The 25,677-nt window shown below is 34.6% G+C and overlaps 1 protein-coding gene across 1 annotated transcript in view; it reads left to right on the forward strand.

Moving 5' to 3' along the window:
• The first annotated feature begins 1,423 nt into the window (after nucleotides 1-1,423).
• Nucleotides 1,424-25,677, forward strand: part of LOC144452301 (Golgi-specific brefeldin A-resistance guanine nucleotide exchange factor 1-like) — a 46,641-nt gene continuing 22,387 nt past the window's right edge. Inside the window, exons 1-13 of the mRNA XM_078143370.1 lie at nucleotides 1,424-1,551; nucleotides 2,298-2,390; nucleotides 2,697-2,904; nucleotides 3,734-3,800; nucleotides 13,339-13,470; nucleotides 17,392-17,510; nucleotides 20,018-20,126; nucleotides 20,996-21,099; nucleotides 21,535-21,981; nucleotides 22,528-22,705; nucleotides 23,683-23,767; nucleotides 24,273-24,408; nucleotides 24,917-25,108. Coding sequence (XP_077999496.1) covers nucleotides 2,791-2,904; nucleotides 3,734-3,800; nucleotides 13,339-13,470; nucleotides 17,392-17,510; nucleotides 20,018-20,126; nucleotides 20,996-21,099; nucleotides 21,535-21,981; nucleotides 22,528-22,705; nucleotides 23,683-23,767; nucleotides 24,273-24,408; nucleotides 24,917-25,108 — 1,683 coding nt within the window. The 5' untranslated portion in view covers nucleotides 1,424-1,551; nucleotides 2,298-2,390; nucleotides 2,697-2,790. The remainder of the gene's footprint in view (nucleotides 1,552-2,297; nucleotides 2,391-2,696; nucleotides 2,905-3,733; nucleotides 3,801-13,338; nucleotides 13,471-17,391; nucleotides 17,511-20,017; nucleotides 20,127-20,995; nucleotides 21,100-21,534; nucleotides 21,982-22,527; nucleotides 22,706-23,682; nucleotides 23,768-24,272; nucleotides 24,409-24,916; nucleotides 25,109-25,677) is intronic.

Here is a 25,677-nt window from a genome sequence, read left to right on the forward strand (position 1 = left end):
AACATGATGTGTGATTCTGCTGTAGCTATAGCTATTCTCACAAACCACAGCTGTTATATCTTCCACAACACCTCTCTTGGTGATGCGTCTTGGATGGTGCCGTAAAAGATGCTGTGGTTTACGATGATGTAGTTATTAAACAAGTATAATTGAGTGACAGATCTAGTCAGGCTACAGGTAATGTCATTATTACATATGTACCAATGATTACTTGTATCAGTGCATGCACATACTAGTGGTATTTACACTACAGTGCAATACATATGTACCAATGATTACTTGTATCAGTGCATGCACATACTAGTGGTATTTACACTACAGTGCAATACATATGTACCAATGATTACTTGCACTGATGCACACATGCATATTAGTGGTATTTGCTCTGCAGTGCAATACTGGAAACATTATTGCATACCTGCATGCAAATATGCAAATGAGATGTTTGTTCTACATGAAAGTGTGTGATTGCAGAATGTCATATTTATGGAAATTTGTTGTTTGGAATAAATGTATGTAATAATGACATAACCCCATGCCGTGTGAGTTCCAGCGTGGATACTCAGGGGTATTTGCACTTATGCTTCCAGTGTTTTCTGCTGCACTTTCACTCGCTACTGCCACAGAAAACACTGCAATTACTTGTGTAGATTACTCCAAGTATGCCACACTTGCTCATTCTGTAATAGTATTCAAAATGAAATGTAAATGATTGAAATAACACTTTGTGGTACTTCTTTGTATTACACTGGGAAGTATATTTGTTCATCAGTGGATATAATGCACAGTTCCTTTTATTCGTTGTCACAAAATGACATATGCAAATTTCAATTCAATAGCCAACACATGTCATGAGACAGAAAAAAAACTCTATGGGAAAGAACTACTTTATATGAGTTTATAAAAAATGTTTCAGAATTAAATTAAGGTAAGTGACAAATACAAATACAAGTTGCTCTGTGCACAAATTTTCAAATAGGAAATTGGTTATAAAAACATTATGGGCTTGTCAAGCAGAGTATTTTTCTTGTGAAAGAAAATATTTAAAATCAGTTTTACAGCAGACTTTTTTTAATTGTAAAACGACATAAATATAACAGAATATCCTGTGTAAGTTAACTGCATGTGAAAGCATTTTGAGGTTGGCGCTTTCAATTCCTTCATATGCACCATGCACCACTCACTGAACTGTGAAGTTAGTCATAGTTCGTTGAGGGCGCTGTGGTATCACTTCACTGAACAATCAGGTCAGTCAGTCTTAAGATGGTCATGTTATTTCATTTCAGTTGAATAGGTAGTTTTTATTGGAAAATGCATATTGGGAAAGACGAAAGACTAACTTTGCCTTTATACACAGCTACAATACAAAAAATAAGTATGGGCTTTTACCCACAATGCAAGATCGACCAAACGTCAGTGACAACTCCTACACATGCGCACCACGTCACGACCGTTCATTGCTGTCTTGGGTTTTAACAGACCAGAGTGAAGCCACAAAATATATGGTTTGTTGATAACCTGGAGACCCTTTCCTGTAAGGAAGACAACAAGGTATAGCATTGTAACGAATTCATTGTATTTTATCAACGAACCAATATTTTGTTAAATGTTAATAAGATTATGTCGTACACGCATTGCACCGGTCGGCCATTTTGTAGCAGCTGAACATATTTCGTTTCAATCTAATTCTGGCTGATTTACAATGTAAAGCCGGTTGTCAACATTTTCATTTTAAAAGGGATGCTTTAGGTAAAATGTACAATTGTTGGTAGCTTACACACAAGACAGTATAAAAATTGTCCACAGTACAAAGAATTCAACCGCTGAAGAACATTTCGGTTTAAAACATCGAGATACACGGTTATCTAACATTACATGTAACAGCCACATGTTTTCAAAGTTGACGTAGTTACCAGATGAAGTGAACTGTTAAAATTCGCCTCTACTGATTTTTTGTGATTGCCAAAGTAACTGGTATGTTTACCCAAATACCCCCAGTTCTGCTTAGTTTAAGGTCATCATTCATTTTCGGCGTTTCGACCACAACATGGATGTTTGACTTCCGGGTTAACAGGACAATCCGACGTTGACTGATATCATTGAATTCTTGATAACACGTCACCTCTATTACGTGAAAACGTTACACGTCATTCAAGACGGTGGAATCCCCGACACGTTACACTTTCTGACGTATTGACCCAGTTACCTTGTTCATCACTCTACTACAAATAAGAATTTATTATACGGTTCAAAAGTGAAACTGATGATACGGTGTATCCATTTCTCCACTGTGACAGTCAAGTGCAAGTTAAAGTTTACTGGTATCTCCTGAAATGTTTCGGAATACTCTGTTAGCATGGATCAAAATGGAAAGATAAAACACCATTAAGGTAAGAATGTAGAACAGGAAACAGTTGTACCATATATATACACAGTTGTATTCAATCAGGGAAGTAAAATGTCCTTATTTCTCTTTTCAGAACCTTGAATGGTACAGTTATTTTGGAGAATTCGTCTCAGATTATATTTACAGACATTGATCCGATTGATGTTAAGTCAAGCTTACAGGATTACACTGAATTTCAAACAAAAGGAACTGTAGGTGTCATCTGTGAAAAAATAACCTTGTGGCATGTTTTAATATTAAACAAGACAGTTGTGCTTGTATTATAAACTAAGTTGTCTGATTACTGTAGAGAGAACAATGCCTGTGATTTAGCACTGTGTGGATATCTACTCTAATTGTGAGCTACATTCTCAAAGAGAAAAGCTACACTGGACACAACCAAAATGGCTACCAAGATATCGGCACCCCCAAATGGGATTTATATTGTACAAGGGGAGATGTCCCTTGTTGTAACTGCAATGAGACGCAATTCAAGATGGAGTTCTCACAGTCCTCAGGTTAGTTGACTTGATTTTCTAGAAGATAGTTATTTTTATGACTTAATCCAGTTTTCCTAACTTGTAGTTCATGTGTACAGACAAATCCCTCTATCCTACCAGGTCCCCAATGATATAGCTGCTTGGTTAACTGGGGTATAATGCTGGTTCAGTCGACTCATAGTGACAAAAAACCCTTAAGTCACTTGCATTTTTCTTGGCTGAATGAACAAAAATGTTGGGAATAACATCTAATTATACATGGCTTATTCTGGTAACAAAAATTTGAGTTATTATGGATTTCTTTTCTTGCTATATTTTCAAGTTTTAGAAATTCCACTAAATTCTAAGTACATGATAATTATGAAGTAACAGGTACTGTAATATACAGACTTGTGTTTTGCCAGATTCAATAATAATAATCTCATAGTTTCCAATACATTGTATCATCATTTTGGTGGAGAACCTAGGTAAAATGAAAGGAGAACTCTGGTAGATTTTACCTGCTTATTTTGGTGGAGAACCTAGGTAAAATGAAAGGAGAACTCTGGTAGATTTTACCTGCTTACCACCCTTAATAAAAACTGATTTGTGTTTGTGTTGTCTAATGAAATAAGTGAAAATAAATCTTATAAAAAATGTCCAGCTTTACAGAATTTATCACACCTTAAAATAATCCCCTTCTGACATACACCATATATGTTGGAGAGCGACATTTGTACTTTTAAAAAGTTCTTGTAAATGATATGAAATAAAAGTATCTTGCGGAGTAATACAGTATTTGTGTTAGTGATATGATTTTTAATAAATACATAATCATGCTATAAATAGTATTTTCTTGTTATTACAGGATGAAGATCAAGATCCACTTCTTGGTAATTTTTCTCAATTAAAAGAAGTCATAAATAACATATCAGGTAAGGATATCACAAACTAATGTATACTGTTGCAGTATTTGGTTTTCATGTATTATAATGGAAAATTTTCTCAACTAAAAAGTTATTAATAATATATCAGGCAAATCTATTACAGATGTATCCTAGCTGATTTTAATAAAAATACCACATTCAGCTTTCATTCATTTACTGTAATAGAAAGTTAATTTATCAGGCAATGAAAAATTCTCCATACATAATTATCCCATTATAGTTACCAGCAGGGTGCCCTCAAATTAAAAACATCACAGATTTTGTGAGAATGAATGTTCATAGACTTTGGGTTCATAGTTGCAAATGAAAATATTTTCTCACATGTGACATAGGCAAAACATTTCTTGGTAGTGATTCCCAAACGTTGCCAATGTTACATCAGTATCATCAGGAGTGTACTCCAACAAATTTTGTTGTGGGTCAGATTGTTAAAAATTGGGTTTACTCTCGAGTCACCACAAAATATGAGATAAGAGAACACCACATTTTGGTGCATAACATGAAATTACTATGCATCAGTGTTAAACCAAATTGGCTGAGATGGCACGCTGTGACACTGGTTACAAGGATACTATATGTTACTTCAACAACCATGATATTATTTGAAACCAAGTTTAAAGTTGTACAACCTGAGTTTATAAACCTTTTTACTCTGATGAAAATACTTACATAAAACCTTGGTTAAACTATTATAATGTTATGTCCTGCTTGTCTTCTATGACAGTATAATTGGCACTGACAGGCATAACATTTTTTTTTTAGAACAGTTGATTGTCAAGTATGGATTCATCAACATTTTTTGATATGTATAAAATATTACGTCAGCAGATCGTTTATATGTTATATCTTAATATCCAGTTTGAGTTCAGTCAATTGCAAGTGATACATTTTGTATGCTTCAGTAAGTAGTAGTAGTAGTAGTAGTAGTAGTAGTAGTAGTAGTAAGTAGTAGTAAGTAGTAAGTAGTAGTAGTAGAATTTATTTAAGAACAGGGTAGCAGGAAACAACAAAAGCTGATTTCCACCTGGGCCCTGTTACGAGTGTATACTAGTATATGAATTCTAGTACTATGAGTGACTTTTAGATAGGCAGTATAGAATCTCACCCCAAACCATATAAATTCAGTGTGTGTCCCTTTAAACCACCTAGCACACCATTGCAATAAAATATCACATCGATAAAGTCTGCACACATTGTACACAAAGTGTCACACATAGAATATTATTAATTACTGGAAATAATAACCCTTTAGCATACTATTTTAATCAAAACATGGTGTTAATCACTTCAGGGCATACACACAACATCTAAATGTATCATTTGTCTTGTAAAAAAAACGAAAAAAAAACATTCCAATAAACCTGTAAGAAACCTTGCACATGATACAGGTATGTATAAATACAAATTCCCATCTATATATATGAAATGTTGAGAAAATATGGGCATACATAATTATTATATATATATTTTAAATCAACTTTTACAAAACTGTTGGTATAACATACATGATGTCAACACTTGGAACCATTTTGAATCAAAATATAAGTAAAATTTGAAGATGTGTTTTTTGTGCACTCTAAAAATGTCTTTCTAAAATGTTTATGATATTAAAATGAAGTACTGATTTGTCTACCCTGAATAACAAAAAACCATTCATGCGTTATTTACATATTATTTAAGTACCAGCTAATTTGTATAATTGGTTTATTTTCAGATTCATTCAGCATTGAATGTAAATGTTCAAATATTCATGACCACTTCAAACGTGGCAAGTTGCCCACTCTGAGATAAAATCTGTATTTGTCTCACAAAGATAATAAAACCAAGCCAATAAAAGAGTTTCTGTAAGGCCAAATAAAAAAAAAGTGTGTTTCTGATAATCTAACTTACCCAAGTTACGCCACCGACCCTAAACATTTTTGACATGCGAAAAGGTACAATTACATGTATGATGTTTTACTTCTATTTCACTGTAGATTTTCTTGGCAAAGTATATTTGGTTACTTTTCTAGAAAAAATCACATTCCAGAGAGAAACGATGTCTTTTCAGCCTATAAAATCACTGTCTGCATATTGTGTTTGTCTACTTCTGAATCACATAATTGTCTTCATTTACTTCTTTTACACTTCATCAACTGTTATGGAAATATTGTGATCAACGAGTATCTTGTCTTTGGGTTAAAGTAATTAAAAAAACCAATAACATGTCAAATAAATAAAATCTTGACCTACCTACCTGAGGCTATTTTCTGAAATCATGTTATCGGAAACAATCACTTTTTTTATTTTTGCCTTATGATGAAACCATTCATATCAGTATCTTGTGACAGCAAAAAATATGTAAAATGTACCTAAGTTGATATAATGACCCCACCAAATCATGGTTCATTCCCCAAACAACAAAGTAAAAACAAATGACAAATAGTTAATAAAGATTTGAAAACAGATTGAGTTGAATGTACAGTAAACTCAAAAGTTTGCCAGATTTCACCTTAGTGTGTTAGTGAGGAACTAGCTATACATAGATTTAAAAAGCTTAATAGATAGTATGTGATGAAACTTTCTTTGCTATGACCATATTGTTCAAAACATCATCAGAGGCCATACAGTGCATATGCTTTGAGTGATTTGTGTAAAACGACACACATATGGAATGATTGTATAAAATGACATGTATGGGAATGGGATGGGATGCATTGCCACTTATTCGTTCATAACTTTGTAGTTGAATTCATGCACATATATAATATCAATATCAAAATCCCTATTTCATGTTTCTACATGTTTCTTTATCTATACTTTGACAAAACAGTGTGTGGAATTATTTGCTGACGGTAATGAATACACATTTACATGTACATTGTACATCTCAGGATCAGGATCTGCTGTTGGTCAATTATGAATCTTTGTGTAGAATTGAATACATTTATTAATAAGTGAGTGTACATGAAATGAAAATAATATCTATGGTAACTTGAAAAGATAGTGACAAGTATGTACATGTATTTGTATCAGAGACAATCACATTTCTGATTGTGGATCTTCTGAATTATAAATTACAAATATAGACTGTGGTTATGGTTTGTGTAGTAGCTTGAACTTTGCACATAATGCTTCAAAGCCTAGTAAAGGTTGTCTTCTGTTGTAGCATTGATTCAAAAACTGACAGAGAACATTTTTCATAGTGATGTATACAGAACACAAGCCCCATGATGTTACATACTGGTACATGTGATGTCATTTTCATGGAACATCCAGTACCAATGCTGTATTTGAAATTATTTGAAATTATCTTCTTCATCGACACGACACCTCAACCTGTCTGCAAGTTTGATGTGTATATGCAACAGCAGAAACCATCTTCAGCTAAATGTAAATTAATACTTTCATATATAAACAACATGTTGATATAAGCTGATAGAAACCACCTTCAGCTAACTACATGTTAAGATACACACAATTTAATACTGTCATTGCAACATGTTGATATAAGCTGATGAATGGAGGGTAGTGTAATTGTATTCACAGTAGGGCGGCATTTCTGATGACTTCCATGATGTTGCAGTGTACAGGTACCTTTCTTGAGGCCTTCCAGTGTTGACACTATCTTGATTACATGGTGATTATATCCACACACAGAGCTACAGCACAGCTATCACCCACTTGTGTATTTTGTCATATGGAGTATCAGTAGTTTTAGATTGTATCTATCTCAGTAAGCTGTAAGCTTGGTTTCCACAGTAGTACATGTCCTGTGTATGATTTACACACCAAACTTGCATTCATTTCAGTATATTTTTTGTTGAATATGCATTCTTGTATCATGTAGGTATTAACATACATTGTACTGCTAAAAAAAATTGAGGGAAAGCAAATTTGACACAATATGTAAAGTGTCCATGGAAAATTATCTAAAAAAATCATAAAATACAATACTCTGAGAGAGCTAGGTAAAATGTACACTATGGTAAGCTCACACTGTGATTGATTCAAATGTACAACTCTGTTATTGATGTGGCTGTCAAAATGGTACATTGTGTATCATTATAACTGTACAGTATACCAGGTTCTTGACAGGCTACCAATACCGGGGTTAAATTTAATTTCTGAACTATTTCAGACTTGGGGTAGAGGCAGGAGGGGGTTGGAGGGCTCCAGCTACAGATGCCAACAAAGATGTGACCATGTCAAAATGGGACATTGATTGTGTACCATTATATAACTTAACAGGCTACATTTTTGTTTGTGAACTTTATTATTTTGTGGGAGGAGGGTGTGGTGGGGGTGGGGGTGGGGGTGGGGGTGATGGGGCTCTTCCTGGTCTCCAACTACAGTACTAGTCGCCAATCCGAAACCCTCTCCTGGAAAAATCGCGTGAGAGGACACTGACTTAGCTTTACCTTTCTGTGCACTGTACATGTTATACACTCACAAACCTTGAGGTTTACTAATAACGTGGACATCTGTGGCAAGAGAATCAGTACTGGGTATTTTAGATGAAAATCTCAGTCCAGCATCAATAATTGACTGTTTAGTCTTGATGTACACAAATACAAGGCTATAAGAGTTATAGCAAGGCCAAAAAACATATAAATAAATTGTTATTTCTATAAATGCCCATGGCAGTTGACCTTGTAGATTACCAGGTTCCCTAAAATGTACAGTTTATAGCATTTCTATAATAGTGCTAATTTTAAATTTAGGCATGTGATGTACAATGTATATTTCTATTAGAGTGTACATTGATAAAATGGCATTATGAAATGATTTTACACTGGCTTCCTCACTTTGGCTTTAGAATGTACAGTTTAGTATACTTATATAACCCAAAAATGATTCAGTGAAAAAAAATAAAACATAAAAAATGGAACAAGGACATTGTGATAGAAAAAATGGGGAAACTGATAATTGAAGAAAGAAAACCGAGCTAATTTACATTGAACTGAGAGACAGTTGGTAACCTTTTGACTAAAGAGCTAGTAAATTATTGCACTAGGCTATGACATTTACATCTTAGAAGAGGAGAGAAGTGGGTGGATGTCATGGTAACTGTTGTCATGGTAACACCAGCATCATAGAGAATAATACACTAAATAGACCTACTAGTACCATAATGAGAGAGGATCATTTTGATATCTCGACATTATCACTCTTAGCTATTTATATGTATGTGTGTGTGTATGTATGTATGTATGTGTGTGTATGTGTGTGTGTGTGTGTGTGTGTCTGTGTGTGTATGTGTGTGTGTGTGTGTGTGTGTGTGTGTGTGTGTGTGGAGGGGGTGGGTATGTATGTGTATATATATGCGTGTATCTATATTTTTATGTGTGCCTTTATACAGTCATGCATAATATGAGTATATAATACAGTGGGAGAAGATCAAAGGCAGACAGATACACATGTATAAAAAGAAGAGATAGACTGACTGAAAAAAAAGACAACCCAGACTAAGACAGATAGAGACTTGAGGGTGAAAGATAGAAATTAGGCTAAGTGATGAAATATTTATATGGGAATGTCAAGAAAAATAAGATGTCTGAATGAATTTCTTGAGAAATATAGTAATGAAGATAAGATGGTTTTTTACGATAAAATTTGAGTATCATCAAAAATGACATAGATAGATGAAATTGATCACTTCTAATTAAAATAACTACTCAAGTGTAAAATCAAGGCGACAAGTTAGAGTAATTGTATAGATTACCACCTAGCTAATTGCACCATTACCTTTCTAACAGACCTATGTTTTATTCATATAACTTTTATTGCACTGTGTGACTTGCATTTATAAGCTGCTATATAGCTCTACAATCTCTTTCCTACTGGGCTAGTCCTTTCTGTGGTCTTGTTTATAAGGCGAGGTTGGCCACCAGGCAAGTTACATGTACTATGAGTATATGTAGCATAAGCCTAGCTCCGTACAAATACACCAGGGTAGCACTGACGCTTGATCAAGTTGATGTAGCATAAGGCTAGGTCAGTACAAATACAAATGTACACCAGGCTAGCACTGACACCACAACAGTGTAGCATGTGTAAGCAACTGGAAGAATTATTAAATAGTCTGCACCAGTCTAATGCTAACACTAATCTAATTCACTGACACCAGGCTATCAAATCAGAGAGTACTTCTTGAGCTATACAGCTAAGAAGTACATATTATTGTCATTTAGGAAAAATGTAAAACATTTGTAAATTATCTAATTATTATTATTCTAATTTCAGTACTTTACACAATCAAGAGTAGTTGGTTGGTTCTTCTCCAATCATGCCACCTTGAAAACAATTTAACAAATCATTAATTCATCAATATTACATCTTTTTTTTATTTCAAAGTTCTTGTATACATGTAACTTTATTATTATTTTAGACACGTTTCAATTTAATCAATGAAACTCTACAAATACAGTCAATAACAAGGGAAGCAGTGGACATGTTTACAAGATTTTAATCAACTGTACATTGTATATTTACAATTGAAACTATATATCATATTATGAGAAGAATATTGATTAATTTGTTGTTTTTCTGATAACCACAAGTGATACATGTTCCAGGTCATACATTATAATATATTGTATATGTTTATATGCTAAAGCTTATGTTATTGAAACACAGAGACCTAGAAATGACCCCATTGTGATACATAATGGTAAATGTGTAAGTATCATAATTTATTGCATACATACTTTAAACAGACACAGGTCAGATTGGGATTAGAATTTTGGTTTGGAAAATAGTTGTCTGGCACAACTTAAGAAAAGTTGGTTGAGAAGTAATAATAATCCTATTTAATCCATACTATTGTGAACCTAGGATTGAAACCCTGGCCTTTAAGTTATGGCTCCACTAATGTGAACCTAGGATTGAAACCCTGGCCTTTAAATGGTCTGTGTGTAGCTAACATACACAGGTACTTACATTTTCAGTGATGGAGGGTGGGTGCTGGGGTGGTAAACTGTGATTTTACAAAGGTTCTGGAATGATCATGAGAGAAAAGCAAATCTCATTAAGCTTCAGATCAAGTCTGTTCCAAAGACTGTTATATTTTGGTTGGTATCCATGGTGATATATTGAGGGAACTTGAGTAGATTCAACCTGTAAACAATATTTAGAAAATTTGTTTCAAAATGTTGTAAAATAATCCAGCACAAAATATGAATTTCGATTGAAAATTGTATTCCTGTAATATTTTGTGAATTAATGTATCACTCTAAGTGAAATTAGGACGTTTGGTACACAAAAAGATGTGCAAGTGATTTATAGTTGTGGTATATATTGTAGACGTCTTTAATTTATTGTAAGGCTAAAAGTACTATTCTAATTCATCATGTACAGTAGATGTCACTTTTATGGCAATTTATTGTCCCCTGAAGCCAGCAAGTAAAAATCCATCTTAGTTACCAACCGTGATGGTTGATTCATTTATTGTATATGTTCCTTAATAGGTCACTCTCAAGTGGCACTATATATATTGAACCAATATTACATTTGTAGACTGATTTGTAAAGAATTTTAGATTAGATCTGTTAACCAACATTACATAGGTTTGTACAGAATGCTAGATGAGATTCGGTGATATGGCCACACTGCGTCATGCTGTTAGTTGTATTTAGATAGGCCATCTGTTTGTATTAATTTTAACATGATGAAATTAGGGATGTTTGTGTCAAATGCGTTGAAGAAAGGAAAAGCATTGTAACGTTCTGCTTGTTGACGTCATGAAAAGGTCAAAGGTTACGGATACAGTGTGCATCAACTCACAAAAATAATTTACAATCTAGTGTTAGCCATAATTAGATCTTTTACAATGTGAAATTGTCCATGAAATGCAATAGGAACTGCTACGGTGCTAGATTGCAATTGCATCTAGATGGATGATATAGCGCACAGGGTTTCTGCTTTGAACAAATACAATATAAGGCTTGTAAGTCTGATGTAAGGTAGGGTTAGGTATACACGGTAATTATTCTATAAAAACAAAACAATACATGTAATGTTTGTAAGTCTGATGTAAGGTAGTGTTAGGCATACATACACTGTACACATGTAATTATTTTATAAACAAAACAAAATGATATCAAATAAATCCAAATGCACATGTTTCTATATGCTCTAACTAGCTTTCAGTTTAACCCAGGTTGTGTTCACAGATTATTATCTGGTCAGTGAAATGGTATGGTATTGTTTGAGATTTAATAGAGATTATTTCACTGTAAAATAAACTCATATTAAATTATATTACAACAACAAGATGATCTCAGTAAAATTCAACAATATATCTGTGTACACTCTACAACTAACTATCTCTCATCCTGCTTATGTTCACAGAGTTATTATCAAGTTAGCAAAATATTCTATCTTGTTTGAGATTTAGAAATTATCTCACTGTTCAAATAAACAGTCTTTAATTTACAGAATTTAAAATGTACCTGGGAATTTGACATTTGTAGCGACATTGTAGTACCTGCACTTGCAGCACAACATTTTTTTTTCATCTCACACCCTGGAAGGAATTTTCTTTTTGTATATAGGTGGTCAGCAAAGTTTATTAACCATTTTGGGCCTGAACAATTTTATTCTGAACCCCCCCCCCCCCCCCCCTCCAATGGTTTACCCATAAATATAAAATGTAATATATCATATCACTTCATGATAAATGCACCTAGTGTAAAAGGGTAGAATTGTAAAATGTAAAACCATTATATAATACAGTAATTAATATTACTGTAGGTAAGGCCACATACATATATCATAGTCTACTGTATTCTCCACGAATAATTTAATGTATACTGAGGTCAACTCTTGGCATTTGAAAACACTCCCTTGATGAAATGAAATGAAAATTGTATTTCAAGGATTTGGTTTCAAATGTCACTATGTTTTTGATTTACACTTGATAGTTCTTATCATGTCAAAGTTTGTTATAGGTGTGAACCAATTATGAAACATTGTACATGTATTACTAGGTATTATATATATATATATATATATATATATATATATATATATATATATATATATATATATATATATATATATATATATATATATCTCTCTCTCTCTCTCTCTCTCTCTCTCTCTCTCTCTCTCTCTCTCTCTCTCTCTCTCTCTCTCTCTCTTTCTCTCTCTCAATCTAATGTCAGAGCTTGAAATTCACTTTTTTTTCAGTAGTCCTAGTAGGCTAACAATATCAGAAACTAGTGGCTCAAGGATGGTGACCAGTAGTCCCAAATTCCTGAACTGAAAACAAAGTTCCTCTATTAGAAATATATGTGTTATCAAAATACTTTTATGTAGGCCTGTAAATCTTCCATCCTTTAACGTTAAATCATCACATAAATTCAGTGGCAGTGGGAGACCAAGTTGGCTATCAGCGGCAAAGCCCTTCATACAGAATCTGTCAAAAGCATATACATATACATGTAGTATTTGTCAGCTAAAGTCCCTAATGTAGTGTTTTATATGCTGTGATCAGATTACTATGTATTTGTTTTCATATAGATAATTCTATTATATTTTTCAGATCTTATAGAGGTAGAACCCAATGTGTTTTTAACACCTTTCCTGGATGTTATTCGTTCAGAAGATACCACAGGTCCAATCACAGGATTAGCTTTATCTTCAATCAATAAATTTTTGTCCTATGGACTAGTAGGTAAGTGTGATTTTGAAACTGTAGACTTTCACCGGCTCCCTGTGGTGTAGTGGTCAGAACTCAGGATTATAGTTGGGAGGTCATGAGTTTGAATTCCAATAGAGACTGGGAATTTATGTGACTGACCCAAATCCAGGGTGAGCGTTCCACAGACTTGATGGTAGGCTGTATCACTCACTCACTCACTCACTCACTCACTCACTCACTCACTCACTCGCTCACTTACTCAGTCATGTCTCATTCACTTGACTAGTATGAATTGGGAGGGGGTGGATAAGGTAGGTAACATTTACCTGCATTCCCCAGTCATTTTACCAGGGTTCCCTACCAGTGTTTTTGTTAAGTGTTGTAAGTAGGTAAAATATACCCAAGTTCTCCAATCATTTTACTAGAGTTCCCAACCAAAATTATGGTAACTCATAGTCTACAGGAAACTATATGTTACCAGGGTTCCCAGACCTTTGCAACAACATTGTTTGACCTTGTAGATATATCTCAAACCAATGGTTGACGTCACCCACATAATAATGACTTACTGGGTAGTTTGGTTTTCAAGTTTGTCTCCATACAGCAATAATTGACATAGTTAAAGTTGTGGTGCAAGTCACAGGAATCATATCATACATAAACACTACGATGATATTCCTGTATTGCTATGAATCATTTTACTTCAGAAATCTTTGTAAAGCTTACAAATATATAATTTTTGTTACCTGAAAAATACAATTTTACCACTTATAATTTTGCATGATAAACATAACAATAATTAAATATTTTGATTGACACATGATGTACTAGACATACATTACTACTACTAGTAGACCCCCTTGTTCTATTTTGACCCTCTAGTATAATGTAAAATGTTATACTCAAGTCATGGAGAATTGAATTAGAACTCTTAGAGGTACCAGTGTATTTATATATGAGTAAAACTGTGGAACATCTGGCTGGTGAACATAGCAACTGTTTATTTTGCACCGATATCACCAGTTAGGATGGGTCAATAACCCTGTCATAGTGTTAGTATACAATAGGCAAAAGACAGCTTAAAGGGCCAGTACAGAGTAGGACATAAATTTAGGTGTGAAAAACTGGTCTCAACAGAGTTAGCAGTTGGTCCAGAACAAAGAATGATTCTACTGGAGATGGTGTTTGTAATAAATCATTCCCTACAAACACAGTTGCACTAAATAATTGAATATAATGAATGGTGCAGGGGTTTCATTATATGCCGGACGCCGGAGAAAATACCCGCCTACTCTTGTCATTTCTCCGGCTACATTTTTCGAGATGATGACAGAAATGACGTGAAATTTAATCAAAGACACCTTTGTAATGGTCATAAAAGAATGATTTTCAGACTACAAAACTGCTATAAAACTCTTCGTAAGAAATACATCGTGTGACAAAAGATTATGACCTTTGACTTAGTTTGATACCGCTGTCCAAGAACATGCAATGACAATGGCTTGGTGAAATAAACAAAATACATGTAGCTTAGATGTGATCAAACGTCAAACGCAACACTCTATTGATTTCATGACTGTTTCATTGTCTTTTCCATGTCACACAGTTGCGATCAAAATGATACAAAACTTAGGAAAATATACGGAATAAAATCATTCTCCCACCACTAATCGCGAATATAATAGTATTTTACAACTATTCATTCAATACTATGATACCTCAATTTAGTGGAAGGATGAAAATTTACGTCGTTTATCGAAGCCCTTAGCTGAGGAGACAAATCCTAGACATAATCAGAATGACTTCCTGTGTTTATAGATAGTAACAGATAAGATTTGAGGGACGTGACTTGGCGCATACCATTTCTCTCTAGGGTTGGATCATAGCATGTTATTTTTTAATCTAAGGGAAACTGAAATGGATGGTGACCTTGTGTATTTTTTATCGTATGACGTTTTATCGTTTACAAAGTAAATAATAATAAATAGCATAAATGCTCAGAATTGAGAGCATTTGTGTTAAAAGTTTGACAACCAACCCACACACCCAAAATGGAATGAGCCACTAATCATTAAGTGTAAACTCTACACTTCACCCTGTTGGTGATTCAGTGAAATAAACTACAACATGGAAAGTACGTAATTTTGGTGTGTGACTAGCGATTTAGTTAGTGTTTTGAAGTTTATTTTTGTCAATCTCTCAGTCGTCCTGTATATATGTTTGAGGCCAGTAACTGTTTGGTGTGTGTGTGTTTGTGGGGGGGGGGGGGGGAGGTTTGTACATGTATACATGTGTGTCTGTGACTGAACTTGATGAATGGATGTAAAACATGTGTGTATTTATTATGTACGTGTTTATGCCAAAATTGGTGTCAGTTTGAGGTTTCCAAATTGCAAAATGGGAGGTTGGTACACACAATAATCATTTATATGATATTTACTTACTATGATAATAGTATATTATATGTAGTATTTTAGGACAGGTCAAATGTTTGCATAATATGAATGTCACTAATTTCATGAAAAAACTGGAACGTTTATTACTTAATGTTTTGTTTATGCATAAATTATTAAATGCTGAAAAAAAAATGACTTCCAAATCTTCCCTGTTGACTACCAGTTTTAAAAAGTGGTAGTCAAAGTGACTACCAACTAAAAAAGTTAATTTTGAACCAGAGGTCTTTGCTTGATACAGGCTTCATTAAACTATCAAAGGGCCAATATAAAGGTAATGTGTTCATGTTTATCATAATTATTACCATAGCTATGAGTTGTAATGTATACATGTACTCTAAAATCCACCATTTTGAACATGAACTGAGTGAAGGCATAAGTCGAAACAATTACTAACAGTGGGCTCGCCAAGTTCATGGAATTACACCGACAGCTTTAAGAATTTTCAAAACCTACCAATAAATCACATAACACAAATTTTCTTCAGAGGAAACCTGACATGTGTCATTTTTTCTAAATTGAATATTTAACCAGTAAATGACAATGTATAATTAATGGTGTCTGTACTTCTGAAAGATGCTCTAAATGACCTCTGAAAGGTTTCTGTTTTTCAAAAAAAATTCACCATGGGAGGGGGGACACCCCCCTCCCAAACCCACCCCCCGCGCCTGCATAGCAGGCGAGGTGCACGCTCTGCGTGCACTTCTCCGCCTACTATTATCATTTCTCCCCCTACTTTAAAACTTAATGAAACCCCTGATGGTGTGAATTGATTACCCAGTTGTAAGCATATTAGCCCCGTGGATGTTTTACTACTAGCATGCATTGCTCTGTAGTAATACCAACATATGAACTAGCTAGATTTTTGATACTTTAAACATGTTAAAGACACTTCACTGGTCATGGAGTAGGATTCCAAGCTATGGATAGCCTCTAGACTAACTCAATCCTACCTGAGATAGGTGTTTGTAGTGCCTCAGACCACTAAGAGGAGGCTGCCTTCCTATAGTAGGTGTCTGTAGTGCCTCGCCTCTAAGAGAAGGCTGCCTTCCTATAGTAGGTGTCTGTAGTGCCTCAGACCACTAAGAGAAGGCTGCCTTCCTATAGTAGGGCTCTTCATAAACAAGGACATAGAAATCTCTTGTTATTTTGAAGCACTGTATTGATAGAATCAAATTCCACTCCAAACTACTTGTAACCACTTGAGTTACTAAAGTTGTATCAAATTTAATCCATTCCAGTGTTTTTCTATGTCAAGAATTTAACCTAGTAGGAAGCCATGGTAAAATTATTTTATAAATTAAAAATCCAAAATAAATACCCAATCCTCATCCGTATGGCCACTTTAAAAATCCCACTTTGAATTAGTACACTTTCCATGATATGTATGACAGTGCCAGCTATGATTTAAATAATCTGTGAGTGGTGATTGCAATGATCTCTGATCCTTCTCCTCAGGAGAACTCTAAAGCATACTAATGATGTACTTTGTATTTACTAGATTCTTCTTGTGAAGGCGCTGCGGCAGCCATAGAAAACATGGCAGATGCTGTGACCCATGCCAGGTTTGTTGGCACTGATCCAGGCAGTGATGAAGTAGTGCTAATGAAAATATTACAAGTAAGTGATTCAAACAGTTAGCAGTGCTAATGAAAATATTACAAGTAAGTGATTCAAACAGTTAGCAGTGCTAATGAAAATATTACAAGTAAGTGATTCAAACAGTTAGCAGTGCTAATGAAAATATTACAAGTAAGTGATTCAAACAGTTAGCAGTGCTAATGAAAATATTACAAGTAAGTGATTCAAACAGTTAGCAGTGCTAATGAAAATATTACAAGTAAGTGATTCAAACAGTTAGCAGTGCTAATGAAAATATTACAAGTAAGTGATTCAAACAGTTAGCAGTGCTAATGAAAATATTACAAGTAAGTGATTCAAACAGTTAGCAGTGTTGATGAAAATATTACAAGTAAGTGATTCAAACAGTTAGCAGTGCTAATGAAAATATTACAAGTAAGTGATTCAAACAGTTAGCAGTGCTAATGAAAATATTACAAGTAAGTGATTCAAACAGTTAGCAGTGCTAATGAAAATATTACAAGTAAGTGATTCAAACAGTTAGCAGTGCTAATTAAAATATTACAAGTAAGTGATTCAAACAGTTAGCAGTGCTAATGAAAATATTACAAGTAAGTGATTCAAACAGTTAGCAGTGCTAATGAAAATATTACAAGTAAGTGATTCAAACAGTTAGTAGTGCTAATGAAAATATTACAAGTAAGTGATTCAAACAGTTAGCAGTGCTAATGAAAATATTACAAGTAAGTGATTCAAACAGTTAGCAGTGCTAATGAAAATATTACAAGTAAGTGATTCAAACAGTTAGCAGTGCTAATGAAAATATTACAAGTAAGTGATTCAAACAGTTAGCAGTGCTAATGAAAATATTGCAAGTAAGTGATTCAAACAGTTAGCAGTGCTAATGAAAATATTACAAGTAAGTGATTCAAACAGTTAGCAGTGCTAATGAAAATATTACAAGTAAGTGATTCAAACAGTTAGCAGTGTTGATGAAAATATTACAAGTAAGTGATTCAAACAGTTAGCAGTGCTAATGAAAATATTACAAGTAAGTGATTCAAACAGTTAGCAGTGCTAATGAAAATATTACAAGTAAGTGATTCAAACAGTTAGCCGTGCTAATGAAAATATTACAAGTAAGTGATTCAAACAGTTAGCAGTGCTAATGAAAATATTACAAGTAAGTGATTCAAACAGTTAGCAGTGCTAATGAAAATATTACAAGTAAGTGATTCAAACAGTTAGTAGTGCTAATGAAAATATTACAAGTAAGTGATTCAAACAGTTAGCAGTGCTAATGAAAATATTACAAGTAAGTGATTCAAACAGTTAGCAGTGCTAATGAAAATATTACAAGTAAGTGATTCAAACAGTTAGCAGTGCTAATGAAAATATTACAAGTAAGTGATTCAAACAGTTAGCAGTGCTAATGAAAATATTACAAGTAAGTGATTCAAACAGTTAGCAGTGCTAATGAAAATATTACAAGTAAGTGATTCAAACAGTTAGCAGTGTTGATGAAAATATTACAAGTAAGTGATTCAAACAGTTAGCAGTGCTAATGAAAATATTACAAGTAAGTGATTCAAACAGTTAGCAGTGCTAATGAAAATATTACAAGTAAGTGATTCAAACAGTTAGCAGTGCTAATGAAAATATTACAAGTAAGTGATTCAAACAGTTAGCAGTGCTAATTAAAATATTACAAGTAAGTGATTCAAACAGTTAGCAGTGCTAATGAAAATATTACAAGTAAGTGATTCAAACAGTTAGCAGTGCTAATGAAAATATTACAAGTAAGTGATTCAAACAGTTAGCAGTGCTAATGAAAATATTACAAGTAAGTGATTCAAACAGTTAGCCGTGCTAATGAAAATATTACAAGTAAGTGATTCAAACAGTTAGCAGTGCTAATGAAAATATTACAAGTAAGTGATTCAAACAGTTAGCAGTGCTGATGAAAATATTACAAGTAAGTGATTCAAACAGTTAGCAGTGCTGATGAAAATATTACAAGTAAGTGATTCAAACAGTTAGCAGTGCTGATGAAAATATTACAAGTAAGTGATTCAAACAGTTAGCAGTGCTGATGAAAATATTACAAGTAAGTGATTCAAACAGTTAGCAGTGCTAATGAAAATATTACAAGTAAGTGATTCAAACAGTTAGTAGTGCTAATGAAAATATTACAAGTAAGTGATTCAAACAGTTAGTAGTGCTAATGAAAATATTACAAGTAAGTGATTCAAACAGTTAGCAGTGCTAATGAAAATATTACAAGTAAGTGATTCAAACAGTTAGCAGTGCTAATGAAAATATTACAAGTAACATGTTGGATCATCACTATTAATTGTTAGATGTGTAACATTTCATTTTATGCACACTGAATGAATAATTTGATGACAAAAAATTGAATCTCGATTGTCAGGATTGTTGAGACAATAATGTTTATGTGATGTGTGTTATTGAATCAACAAAAGAGTGAAAACTATCGGTTAATAAACTCAATATTTATTAATTTTTTGGGATTGTTATTCTTTTAGGTATTAAGAACTCTGTTGTTGACTCCAGTGGGAACACTTTTAACCAATGAATCTGTTTGTGAAATTATGCAGTCCTGTTTTAGAATATGTTTTGAAATGAGACTAAGTGGTAAGTCATAGTACACTGCTAAGTTCATCAGATTCTGTATTTTATAAATACAGTCACTTTTAACGAACAGTAGACAATTAGATGTTAGTACCCAATATTTGTCTTCCTTCAGCCAAGGAAAATATGAATGACCTCAGAGGCCTTTGTCACTACAAGTCTAGTGACGTGTAGTGACAACCCTTAGGTCACAAGTATTTTCTGGCTGAATGAAGAAAATTATCGGAGAATGATATAATTATACCAGTGGCAGTAATAGCAAAGCACATTGAGATTGTTTTAATGTATTGCGCTCTATAAGAAATAAATATTATTATTAAAGAAAAATCAGAGAAAGTAATGGCAATTTTGAATGTTTTGACTCATATTTCGAACGCAGCAGAATCAGTGACATAGACACGCGTTGTCATGACATAGTCACACGCTGCCTTGACATAGAAAGACCAGAGTATATATTCTAACTTGGCTTATGTGTGGTATATTAAATACATGTAGTATCTTTTAGATCCTGTAACATCAATGTCTTGATGCGTGTCTATGTTAATGGTTATCAATATGTCTGTATAGGTGAGGATGGACGAATTGACCTCTGTGTGTGTGTGTGTGTGTGTGTGTGTGTGTGTGTGTGTGTGTGTGTGTGTGTGTGTGTGTGTGTGTGTGTGTGTGTGTGTGTGTGCGTGCGTGCGTGCGTGCGTGTGGGTGTGCGTGTGTATGTGCGTGCATGCGTGCGTGCATGTTTGTGTGTGTGTGTGTGTGTGTGTGTGTGTGTTGACCTGTCTCTCTATGTCTATCTATCTGTCTGTCTGTCTGTCTGTCTGTATACATGTATGAATGTATGTAATCATTTCTTAACATGTGTCTTCCCATAACAGAACTACTGAGAAAATCAGCTGAACACACACTGATGGACATGGTGCAAATGTTGTTTTCAAGATTACCGTATTTCAAAGAAGAAAAATTGTCAAGTATGAGAAAAGTAAGTATCCTAGTTTTGACTTTGTACAGGAGAAGTAATTATTGTTATTTTGATCTATTTATACATGACTCAGTTGAATTAATAATATTAACCTATGAAATGTCAGGACTTGAATTTGTCTAGTGTGCATATCAAAGGAAACTAGGAACACACTGTTTTAAAGTATTATTGTTGCAATGTTAAAGGGCACTACTACACCACCACTCCAGGTAATAGAGACATTTTCATAAACAATGGGTTCTGGAGTCATTTCATGATTTTACATCACCTACAACTATTTCCCATTTCAGAGAAACATCAAATTGATCTTGTGCATTTATGGGGTATCTTTGCTATGGGCTATTGCATCATGGGAAGTAGCAGAAATACAGTATTCAATGGATGAACACTGAATACTCATAATAACACTTATGTAATACTATTATACTCTTTCAGCTGAAAATGAGGGCAGGTGGAATCTCTGAGTCATCCAGGAGCAAAAAACAGAAGAAATCACCTAAAGTGCGACAAAGAAAAGAGAGACTTGCAACATCTCCTACAGAAGACAAAGAAAAAGACATTACTACATCTGTTACGTATACTGCAGCAACCACTTCTACAGTTGGAACTGCAACAACAACGACAACAGGTAATCCAGCAGTGACTACAACCAATGCTGCAGCTGTAGCAACAACCACCACAACAGCATCAAGTACAGCACCAGTGGCTTCAGTAGATATTTCAGTTCAGGGGTCTGTGACATCTGGGATTGATAGTGGAATTGACAGCAAGGAGTCCTCACCAGACAGTGAAGGCAAACCAGAAATTACTGTTACTCTGCCTGATAATGACCAGAAAAATGATTGTGAATTGAAACCTCCAGAAGAGTCCTCAGAAATGAAGGTATTGTATTTAACCAAGTCTACATTTTATTCCGTGGCTATCTACATGTCGTTCTCTCAGGCAAACTGTACGACTGTTTAGTTGGTTGGTTGGTTGGTGGGTATGTGGGCATGTATGTCTGTCTGTCTGATTCAGTCTCATCTCTCAATACAAGCTGGTAGATAAATCATAAAGTTGTCAAATTAAAGTGTGCAGTTTGTATGTGTGAATGTCTATGTAAGTGTACATGTGTGTGTGTGTGTGTGTGTGTGTGTGTGTGTGTGTGTGTGTGTGTATGTACGTACGTACGTACGTACGTACGTATGTAGTACGTACATCTCTCTCTCTCTCTCTCTCTCTCTCTCTCTCTCTCTCTCTCTCTCTCTCTCTCTCTCTCTCTCTCTCTCTCTCTCTCTCTCTCTCCTTCATTACAATATGGTGTTAAATCAGTCTTCTAAGATATATATATATAGAATCCTTGTTTTTTAGTAAAACATAAATAAAGACAGAAACTGATTGATTGGAGGCACACAGAAAGTAACAAATATACATGGGTTTTTTTAACAGAAAGCTGGAAGTGATTGTGATTTAGCAGCCACAGACTCTGAAAAGACAGAATCTATCCCAGAAATAGCAGAAGATTTAGACTCTGTTACCGAACAATCTGACAGTGCATCCGTACAAGATATGGAATATGTCAGTTCTAGAGGGGTTCGGTTCACTCCACAACAAACTGCTAGAGATGGTAAGTGAATACATTACGTTGACCATTGGTAGTATTTGCTAAATAATACAGTGTTCTCCCAAACACTGGTCAGTACAAAACGGTACTCAGAATAGGGAACATCAACTATATGCTGCTTGTCTTTCACTTGATTTATATCACTGTACACTGTACACAAAAGTAATCAGTACAAATGTACCAAAGGCAGAAATAATTGAATTTACCTTTTAGTTTATTCCTTATAAATGTAAGTGATCAGCCAGGTTAAATGATCAGCTAGGTTAAGTGATCAGTCAGGTTAAATGATCAGCAGGTTAAGTGATCAGCCAGGTTAAGTGATCAGCAGGTTAAGTGATTAACCAGGTTAAGTGATCAGCCAGGTTAAGTGATCAGCAGGTTAAGTGATTAACCAGGTTAAGTGATCAGCCAGGTTAAGTGATCAGCCAGGTTAAGTGATTAACCAGGTTAAGTGATCAGCCAGGTTAAGTGATCAGCAGGTTAAGTGATTAACCAGGTTAAGTGATCAGCCAGGTTAAGTGATCAGCAGGTTAAGTGATTAACCAGGTTAAGTGATCAGCCAGGTTAAGTGATCAGCAGGTTAAGTGATTAACCAGGTTAAGTGATCAGCCAGGTTAAGTGATCAGCCAGGTTAAGTGATTAACCAGGTTAAGTGATCAGCCAGGTTAAGTGATCAGCCAGGTAGCATTACTTTGGGACTGTGAAACCTGATTGATACCAAAGGTCATCAGCTGCCCCCATGGCACAACAGTGGCCAAACAAAAGAGTTCAATACTATGGTGTATTTCTGTATTATTATCAATTCAAGAAGACTACCCATTATAGTTGTATGATAGATTGGTGCTGAAACATCAAGGCTAATTGGTTCTCTAGGGAAATATTTGCTAATCTTCAAACATCGATGCATTTTCAGTATCAGTAATTTGGTTGTCAGCAACTTTCAATACAAATAATATTTTCTGTGTTTTGTTTTTTTACAGGTTCTGGACCACTAATTCCCCATGGTTTACCATGTGTTCGAGAACTTTTTAGATTTCTAATTTCATTGATAAGTCCACATGACAGGTAAGAATAAATGTCACACTCTAGTTTGGTCATCTTTTTTACTTTCTTGGCGTTATTTTTTCATTGAAGTTAAAAGTCAGTTCTCTCAACCATTCTTGATGACATTCAATTACTGTTGGAAACTTCAAGAAAATGAATTTCGTTTAAAGGGGAACACCACTCCAGGAAATAAAGATATTTTCATAAACTATGGGTTCTAAAGAGTCATTTTGTGATTTTACATCACCTACAATTACTTGTGATTTCAGAGAAACATTAAGTTGATTTTGTGCATTGATAGGGTATCTTTGCTATGGGCTATTGCATCATGGGAATCAGCAGATATAACATTCAGTGGTTGAACACTGAATATTCATGAGATCCTGAGTACCCATTCCCCTCAGTGTAAAACATCTTGCTTTGCCCTCACGAAACTGTCTGTTGGGATGACCCACAGTCACTTGAGGAAACCTCTATGATGTTGTCCTCACAAGCACTCAACATGTGTATAATGTTTTCATTACAGGCATAATACAGACGTTATGATTCACATGGGACTCAGTTTACTAACAGTGGCATTAGAGACTGGATCTGATCACATAGGAGCATACAACGCTCTACTCTGTCTAGTCAGAGATGATATGTGTAAAAATTTATTCTTTGTAAGTAACTCCTACCTCATTACTTTGTGTGATAGTGGTAAAGTGTTTTGCATTTTTAATTCATAAAATAACTCGACTATTAGTAATTATACATTCTTGTACTATGACCAAGAATCGTGGTACAAGAACATATTATTATGAGAACATATTATTACAATGCTTTTACCGATCTGACGAACATGATTAAGGACAACGTTACTGTCTTTTTATACTTGAAAAAATAGTGTGAAAGAGCATCAACCAAATCCATGTTTGTATCTCAATAAATTACAAAAAGCTGAAAAATTATATGTGGAATACTACGGTATTTGAAATTGAAAGAACAATATTATTAACAAAACAAAGCTCTTTTGTACATATTTTCAAAATACAATTGAGGCAACAATGTTTGCCTTACCCCTTCTCACTTTAAACACAAGTATTTGTAGTCTTCTAAATTTCAACAAGTGTAATGTACCAAAGGAGAAGTTTTGATATTAATAATTTTTTTTTGTTTTGTTTTTTTTAGTTACTTCAGTCAGAAAGGTTGTCATTATTTGCAGCAGCACTTAGAGTTTGCTTCCTATTATTTGAATCAATGAGAGAACACCTCAAGTTTCAACTAGAGATGTATCTACATCGATTGATGGAGATTATTATATCTGAGACTCCTAGGATACCATATGAACAGAGAGAAATGGCATTGGAATCTATTGTACAGGTAATTCTTGCCATTTATCCCCTCTCCCCTCTCCACCCCCACCACCACCACCACCACCACCACCACTCCTAGGATACCATATGAACAGAGAGAAATGGCATTGGAATCTATTGTACAGGTAATTCTTGCCTTTTATCCCCTCTCCCCTCTCCACCCCCACCACCACCACCACCACCACCACCACTCCTAGGATACCATATGAACAGAGAGAAATGGCATTGGAATCTATTGTACAGGTAATTCTTGCCATTTATCCCCTCTCCCCTCTCCACCCCCACCACCACCACCACCACCACCACCACTCCTAGGATACCATATGAACAGAGAGAAATGGCATTGGAATCTATTGTACAGGTAATTCTTGCCATTTATCCCCTCTCCCCTCTCCACCCCCACCACCACCACCACCACCACCACCACTCCTAGGATACCATATGAACAGAGAGAAATGGCATTGGAATCTATTGTACAGGTAATTCTTGCCTTTTATCCCCTATCCCCTCTCCACCCCCACCACCACCACCACTCCTAGGATACCATATGAACAGAGAGAAATGGCATTGGAATCT

The sequence above is a fragment of the Glandiceps talaboti genome, chromosome 22 (genome assembly GCF_964340395.1).
Source record: "Glandiceps talaboti chromosome 22, keGlaTala1.1, whole genome shotgun sequence".
In the NCBI taxonomy this organism is placed as follows: Eukaryota; Metazoa; Hemichordata; class Enteropneusta; family Spengelidae; genus Glandiceps; species Glandiceps talaboti.